Source organism: Hemiscyllium ocellatum, chromosome 35 (assembly GCF_020745735.1).
Source record: "Hemiscyllium ocellatum isolate sHemOce1 chromosome 35, sHemOce1.pat.X.cur, whole genome shotgun sequence".
NCBI lineage: Eukaryota > Metazoa > Chordata > Chondrichthyes > Orectolobiformes > Hemiscylliidae > Hemiscyllium > Hemiscyllium ocellatum.
This window is the reverse complement of record NC_083435.1, coordinates 41,172,187-41,180,641: the sequence shown is the minus strand read 5'-3', so window position 1 is coordinate 41,180,641 and position 8,455 is coordinate 41,172,187. Positions and strand designations below refer to the sequence as shown.

At 42.5% G+C, this 8,455-nt stretch overlaps 1 protein-coding gene across 2 annotated transcripts; it reads left to right on the top strand.

Moving 5' to 3' along the window:
- Window positions 1-227: 227 nt before the first annotated feature.
- LOC132832783 (zinc finger protein 271-like) lies at window positions 228-7,439 on the top strand. 2 transcript variants are annotated; one of them, XM_060850929.1, is made up of 2 exons: window positions 228-269; window positions 1,573-7,439. In XM_060850929.1, the coding sequence occupies exon 2, from the start codon at window positions 1,942-1,944 to the stop codon at window positions 3,055-3,057; it is 1,116 nt and encodes a 371-aa protein (XP_060706912.1). In that variant the 5' UTR covers window positions 228-269; window positions 1,573-1,941; the 3' UTR covers window positions 3,058-7,439. The 2 variants fall into 2 exon arrangements, with proteins under 2 accessions (XP_060706912.1, XP_060706913.1); XM_060850930.1 differs by lacking the exon at window positions 228-269 and adding an exon at window positions 276-535.
- Window positions 7,440-8,455: the final 1,016 nt, after the last annotated feature.

Sequence of the window (8,455 nt, the reverse complement as noted above, 5' to 3'; positions counted from 1 at the left end):
AAATCGAGACCAGCCGTTTGTGGTAACCTCGGACAGTTGCAATGCAGAGTAATGCTGTCAGCATGATTTCAATTCCTGCACTGGCTGAGGTTACTATAAAGGGCTTTCCTTCTCAAATCTTACCTTTGTCAAAGGAGAAACTGAGGACATATTTGGATTGACTGTAAGAGACGTCAATCAGAGAGCCCACCCACTCTGCCCATTGTTTCCTCTTCCTCTTCCAGAGCTGGTTCACTTCCTATAGAGACTGAAAACCAAGTGAGGAGATGGTGAGTGAAGGAGCAGCTTTTATACAAATTGTATCCCATAATATCCACACCGATCTTCAGGCAGTCTGACTATCCTGTGAGCAATCAGGGGTGGAAATGTCCCTTATGCTGTGTGAGAAGATCCAGCTGAGAGAGCTGTTTACTCGGTGCTTTGTGCTTAACTGTTTGACTGGAGCTGTGTGTTGGATATTGAGTGTGTTTATTGGAAGCATTTCCCTCAGATTTCCAGGCTGTTTTGTTGATGGATCATTCCTGAATGTGGGAAGGTGAGTTGTAATTATCTGGGAAGTGCAGAGGGTCTGAAGATTCTTACTGATTTCCTTTTGCTGAGTTGTGTATGTGTGTGTTGGGAATTGGTTATTATCCTGTCGACAGTTAATTGGTGAATTAATTGAGGAAAAGACACCACCTTTTCCCAGGCTCTGGTGATCATAAAACGTTAAGACAAAGGAACAGAAGTAGGCCATTCAGTCACCTCCTTCCTCCCCATGCCCTAGTCAGTTCCCCAGATGTCCCAATTGCTAATGACTCACCCCAGCTATCCAATCACTTCCATAGCCTCCCTGCCCAACCAGTCACTCTCTGGGTTCCCAGTTACTTTCTCCAGAAACCTGGACAGTAATCCAAGATTCCCTGATTAACCAATTGGTGCTTCCAAGCAATTGACTAATCAGGAGCTCTGTGATGCCAAGTGATCAAATTCAGAAAGAGCTGTTCAAGGGCCAAGGTACAAAGAAAAAAAAGAGTTCACAACACCCTCAGCTTGAATCGCACTCATGCCTGTGCTGATCCATTCCCCCAATTACAACCCACATGGTCACAGGTTTGCCACATCCTCTGAAAGTATAAACAATAAGTAGCAACGAATTACATAGAACATAGAAAAATACAGCGCAGTACAGGCCCTTCGGCCCTCGATGTTGCGCCGACCGAAGCCTACCTAACCTACACTAGCCCAATAACCTCCATATGCTTATCCAATGCCCGCTTAAATGACCATAAAGAGGGAGAATCCACCACTGCTACTGGCAGGGCATTCCATGAACTCACAACCCGCTGGGTAAAGAATCTACCCCTAACATCTGTCCTATACCTACCACCCCTTAATTTAAAGCTGTGTCCCTAGTAACAGCTGACTCCATTAGCGGAAAAAGGTTCTCACTGTCAACCCTATCTAAACCCCTAATCATCTTGTACACCTCTATCAAATCTCCCCTAAACCTTCTTTTCTCCAATGAGTTGGAGTTTAACAAAAACAAAGAAGAATTTGGAGGCAATTATGTTTCATTTTCGTGTTTTACAGAAGAATTGCACTGTACATATCAGAAAATTCAGAGAAAATGGACACAGCAGCTAGATCCTGACCATCATCCAAGGAACAACTACACAAAGACATCCAGTCCCTTTACAGCATTGCTCAACATCGAGAAGGTTCAGCAGTGAAATCAGTCAGGCCGGGGAGGTTTGACATATCATCAGATCTGAAACGGGTCAGTGGTGTGGAGCCTTCCATCAGAACCAGCCTTTCTGAAGGCTCAGCTGTAGTTGAGGCTGAGAAAAACTGCAAGTGGCTCCCAAGTGTGGTGAGAGCCTGTTGCAGTGTGAGGCATGTGAGGAGACCTCCAGAGTTCTGAACACATTTTGCATTTGTTGTAAATGTAAGGACAACTTCATGGAAGAGAAACCATTCAAGTGTGAGGTCTGCAACCGAGCTTTTGCAAAGTCATCAAGACTTATGAACCACCGACGCATTCATACAGGGGAGAAGCCATTCAAATGTGAGGTGTGCAACCGAGCTTTCGCACAGTCATCGACACTCGTAAATCACCGACGTATTCACACTGGGGAGAAGCCATATGTGTGCGAGCTGTGTGACAAAGCATTCTCACAGCCATCAAACCTCCGTGTACATCAACGTATTCACACAGGGGTGAAACCATTTACATGCGATGTGTGTGACAAATCATTCTCAATGTCAGCTAACCTCCGTTTACACCAACGCATTCACACAGGGGAGAAACCATTCACATGCAACGTGTGTATGAAATCATTCTTGAATCCAGTACATCTCTGCATACACCAACGCACTCACACAGGGGAGAGACCATTTGCATGTGAGGTGTGTGACAAATCTTTCTCACAGTCATCAAGTCTCCGCGTTCACCAACGCATTCACACAGGGGAGAAGCCATTTGCATGTGGTGTTTGTGACAAGTCATTCTCACAATTATCAAGCCTTCATGTACACCAACGCGTTCACACGGGGGAGAAGCCATTCATGTGTGAGGTGTGTGACAAATCATTCTCACAGACTTCGAGTCTCCGTGTTCATCAACGCATTCACACAGGGGAGAAGCCATTCACGTGTGAGGTATGCAACAAATCGTTCTCAAGCTCATCAAACCTCCTGCTCCACCAGAAGATTCACACAGGGGAGAAACCCTTCACATGCAAGGTGTGTGACAAATCATTCTCAGGATCATCAAAACTTCTGCTGCATCAAAGGATTCACATTGGGGAGAAACCATTCAGATGTGAGGTGTGTGACAAATCTTTCTCCCAGTCATCGATCCTCCGCATCCACCATCGCATTCACACTGGGGAGAAACCATTCAAGTGTAATGTGTGTAACAAATCATTCTCGCAGTCATCAGCCCTCCGGACACACCAACGCACACATACAGGTGAGAAACCATTCATATGCAATGTATGCAACAAGTCATTCTCAAGGTCATCAAGCCTCCTGCTCCATCAGAGGACCCACCCCGGAATAACCCTTCCAGTGTGAGGTTTACCATAAAGATTTTGCGACATCTATCTTCAAATGAAACCATAAGATTTACACTAAGAAGAAACTCTTCTTGTGTGATCTTTGTAGCAGGGCTTTTACTTGGCCATCCCCGTCAATCAAAAATGAACAGAGGAGAGAAGTGCCGTCAGTGTGAGCTCTGTAGTAAAGCCTTCACACAATTATTGGACAACCTGAAACATTAACAAACACATATGGGCCAGCCTAGCCAGGTTCTAACCAATATGTCATTAGTGTAAACATCTGCAAAAGCTCAATACACAGGGTGTTCAGTGGGACTGGGACACAGAACAAGAAGCAGCTTTCACTCCCATCAAACAACTAGTGATGACATCACCAGTGCTGAGGGATGATGATGTAACAATGGAGTCACCCTGCAGTGTGATGTCAGTGAAACAGGACTTGGAGTAACCCCCAGGCAGTGAGGACAGCCCGCTGTGTTTGTATCCAGAGGGTTTACACAAACTGAACAACACTGTACACAGATTGAGAAAGATGGTCTGCATAATGTCTTTAATTGTGAGCTTTACTTTAGTATTAGGAGAGAGAAAGTGATGGTAAATCTGACCACAAGCCATTTCAAAGCATCTTTCTCAGACTATTTCAGTCTGTTCAAAAAGGATATTACTTGATTTGTAGAGATATCACTTGGCAGTGAAGTACAAGGAAGGAAAGCATTTGTACATTGCTGACCAGCTGTCAAGAGGCGCATTCTCTTTGAAGGAAGTAAACAGTTTGAAATCTTTCAGATTCGGCAAGAACCAACAACACAAGGATGACATGAATCTATCAAGGACACCCCTGTCACATAAGACAGCATTGGACAAAGAGAGATGAGGTACAAGGTGGCACCTGTACAAAGGGAACAGGGTCAGTATACTTGAAGAGATGAGGAAAGAGATGCTAAAGCACATACCACAAAAATCATTAATAATTGAATCTAGTCTGAATAAGGCAAGAGAGGTTTCTGTTGGCCAAACATCAGATAGTGTAGTGCTTATAATGAATATCAAACGAAACAAGATTAAGAGCTATTCATGACATCCAGACAGCCCATGGACAAAGCTTGGAGTAGACCTCTTTAGTTTCACTGGAACTGATTATCTCATCACAATCAACTAATATTCAGATAGCAGGGAGTTAGAGCAGCTGATGTCATGGATTCCCAGTGAGATTGTAGAATGTCTGAAAGCACACTTTGTGTTATCCCTGACAATGACCTCAATTCCCAAGTGAAGAATTCAGATACTGCATGGATGATTGGGAAATTCAACACCACCCACCATCTCTCATTATCCCTAGTCAAATGGAAAGAGCAAGGCATTGGTGAACATTGACAAAGGCATCATTAAAATCTACCATTTCTAGGGCAGATATGTACAATGTGATCTTAGAGCAGAGAAACACAGCTACTGAAGGCATGGAAAGCTGTCGAGGCTGGTGACTATTGTAATACTACTCCAGGCTACATTTCCGATAGCTAAAATAATATTGAAGCCAGAAACAGTGCTACATCTGAACTGAATAGCCTTTACTGTCACATATACTCAACAAGTATCGTGAAAGTTTGTATGTCACCAGTTACAGCGCTAACTTAGATACAAAAGTACCTAGGCACAACTTCTTTTGTTACAAAATTTGTTACAGAAATAAAATGTCTAAGCATTTCAGAAAAGAAATCAATACAGCAGACCATGCTAGCACTTATTTTCCAGTCCACACCATATTGGCTCCACGCTGCGCCAGTTACACGCCAAGAGGTTGCCAAGCCAGGATGCCGCTGCACCAGGTCGCGAAGTCACTGTGCCAACACCAAGAAGTCCTTATGGGAAGAGACCACTGCATTAGACCAGCAGGTCACCACGTTATGCTGGGAGGCTGCTGTGGGAGGACGCCATGTCATATCAGATGGCCGCTGCAAGAGTGTGCCAACCCATGCAGGGAAACCGCTGCTGCAGTCCCGGAGTCGACACCAGAGGCCGGGAATCATCATTCGCCAGGGGTTGGGGATCATCGCTGGAGGCTGAGATCATCGCTCACTGAAAGCAGGTTTTCGTTGCTCCTCGCTGGAGGCCGGGTTCATTTTCGAAGGCCAGAAGTCGAAGAGAAGAAAAGGAGGAGAAGAAGAAGTGAAAAAAACACTGGGAGGAATTGAAAAAAAGAGTGGGCGGAGCAGACAAGTTCTTCACTGTTACACATGTCATCCCTAAACACTCAAAATCCCAAAAAGATCACCAAGAAAATCACTTTCTCTGGTTGACTGCTGTTCAGGACAAAACTATCACATCAGTTCCATCTTGAACAGGAAATTCTTGTGACACACTCAACTTTAACAAAGGGCAGGAGAAAGAAAAGTATTCTGAATTTACTAATATGCATCTTAGCTATAGTTCTTCAACATCCCCAATTACATGCATGCACACACACAATTAAGACAGACAAAAGACAAACATGTGGAAAAATATACACAGGATAAGTACAATTCTCAAAATCAAAAGTCCAGATTTAAAAGGTATGTTTAATTGTCTTTTATTAATTTTTAGCCCTAATGACATGCTGTTGTCTGTAAGGTGATGGCTATTATTTGATTCAAAAGTTGATTTTGGTCTTTCCTCATTAGAATTATTCCTTTTAAGCCTTATTATTTTTCTGTTTCTCCCCACATGGAGAGTGAGCGTAGGAGAGATGGATGCTTTCTTTTGCAGGCTGTGGATGTTTCACTTTACTGCCCTGACACTTACAGCTCTTTAACACTCTGCATCTCAAACAATCAAAAAACTGTCATCAGGTACTATTCCTTCACTCAAAGTACACTCGGTTGCATTCGGTCGTGAACTGTCTCCATCATTGCTACAAAAAAAAGGGTTTTGCATGGCTCCAAATAATGCCAAAATAATTAATTTGATTTTCAAGTTGCAAACCCTTGTATTTCAGTTATGCAATTGTCCAATTTCCATTTCAATTCATAGTCCCCAAAAAAGAAAATTGAAGTCTGTTACAATAATAATGAGACAGTAACAAAAGCAGAGTGAAATGGCTCAAAGTTAAATTTCAGTTTGGCAATGCTTTTGCAGCATTCTCAGAGCTGAGGGTTGGCGAGCTAGAATGCATATTTTTAAACAAACAAAATTAAATATTTTTAACAAATGTCAGCACAATTGTTTACTGTGGATAGAGAGAATGTCACCTCAAACATATATAGTGAAGTGAAAAACCATATCTGTTGTTGCAGATGTAGACATCTGTGTTCTATTGTGAGCAGTTATGGGTCCTGTATCTAAGCAAGGATATGCTGGCAATGGAAAGGGTCCAGACGAGTTTTACAGAATGATTCCGGGCATGAATGGCTTGTCATATGAGGAGGGTTATTCAGTTTCGTAGAGGTAAATGACTATTTATCAATATCCTTGCAAACTCATTTCTGTTTCATTCCTGCATGAGGAGCTGTAATGTGTAATGAATGCAGCCCCTGACATAATTACAAACCACTGAAATTCCTCCCAGTATTTCTGTTTTAATTGTTGCAGCGTCCGTGAAGTAGCAGTGACAGAAACCCTCAAATGGTCAATTGTGGAACACTGAGATTCTTGCAGAATAAGAGAACTGGAATTAGGACAGTTAGTGGGCGGCACGGTGACACAGTGGTTAGCACTGCTGCCTCACAGCGCCAAAGACCCGGGTTCAATTCCTGCCTCAGACGACTGACTGTGTGGAGTTTGCACGTTCTCCCCGTGCTTGCTCTGATTTCCTCCCACAGTCCAAAGATGTGCGGGTCAGGTGAATTGGCCATGCTAAATTGCCTGTAGTGTTAGGTAAGGGGTAAATGGGTGGGTTGCGCTTTGGCGGGTCGATGTGGACTTGTTGGGCCGAAGGGCCTGTTTACACACTGTAAGTAATCTAATCTAAATGAGCAGCTAGGTAACATATCAATCTGGGACTGCAGTGATGATTTTAAATAGTATTCCAGCCAAGTCACGGTGAGATATCTGAATAAGTGGATCCACAAAACTTCTGAAATGTAATAAGGTCTAGTCAATAAGACAAAAAAAATGTCTGATTGAATTACCATTGCTTTGTTCAATCAAGAAAAATGGAGAGAGAAAAAAGATCGGTGACTGCATTTGAGATACACGGGAATGAATGTAAAACATCTGAACAAATTCAACAGCAGATTCAGCTTTGAAGGCAACATTTGATAATGCTATCATTTGATAAGATGTATGCATAGTATCTGGGTGAAGGATCAAGCGACAGTGAGAGTTGGCAACATCATTTGATGGAGAAACATATCTTCTCTACCTCATGTTTTGAGCCAAGTATGATATAACTTGTTATAGTTACTGAAGTATAATAAAGTATACACAAAGGACAAGAACTTCTTCTGTCAATACTTGTGCTCCATCCTCCACCACATGCTAGCAAACAGCACTATAAATTAAAAAATAAAGGATTGGTGGCAACCAACACCTCAAGGTATGAATATAATGAGGAATGGACAGTAAATACTGATCAGGCAGCAAAGTCAGTGAGTGAAAATAAAATAACAGTAGACACTGGGTGACAATGGTGGGCATTAAATTCTTCAAAAATGGTCTGTTTCTGTGCTTTAAAAATTAAAATAAACTGAAAACAACGGTGGCGGAATGAATGGAGAACAGTTAGTAAAGCAGTGTTCTTGGGGTACAAGAGCAAGGAAGTGATGCTGCAGACCTCTTCTGAAGTTTTGGGTACAGTTGTGGCACCATGTTATAGGAGATCTCTCTATTGGAGTATTGGAGAGAGTACAAGAATGGTTCCAGGAATGAGAAATATCAGTTATGAGGATAGATTGAAGAATTTGGGACTACTGTAGACATTATACTATGATGATTTGCAATGATGGAGAGAAAACATGAAACCATTACGTTAGCTGAAGCTTGGCTCAGCAAGGTGCAAAACAAAATCAGTTAAAATGCTCTTGGGCCATTAGACCAAGGCCTGATAGGAATCTGAAGAAAGTACAGTCTGTCCAAACTACTCTAACCAGTCTATTTTTTGTTAAGGGAATAGCGAGTTTTGAGAAGATTTGTAGCTCAGGTTGAGGTTCTGGATGTAAGTTTGTTCGCTGAACTGGAAAGTTTATTTTCAGACGTTTCGTCACATACGAGTTAACATCCGCAGTAAGCCTTCAGTAAAGCACTGGTGTTACATCCCACTTTCTACTTATGTGTTTAGGTTTCCTTGGGTTGGTGGTGTTATTTCCTGTTCTTTTTCTCAGAGGGTGGTAGATGGAGTCCAAATCAATGTGTTTGTTGATAGAGGTCCAGTTGGAATACTATGCTTCTAGGAATTCTCGTGCGTATCTCTGTTTGGCTCATCCGAGGATGGATGTGTTGTA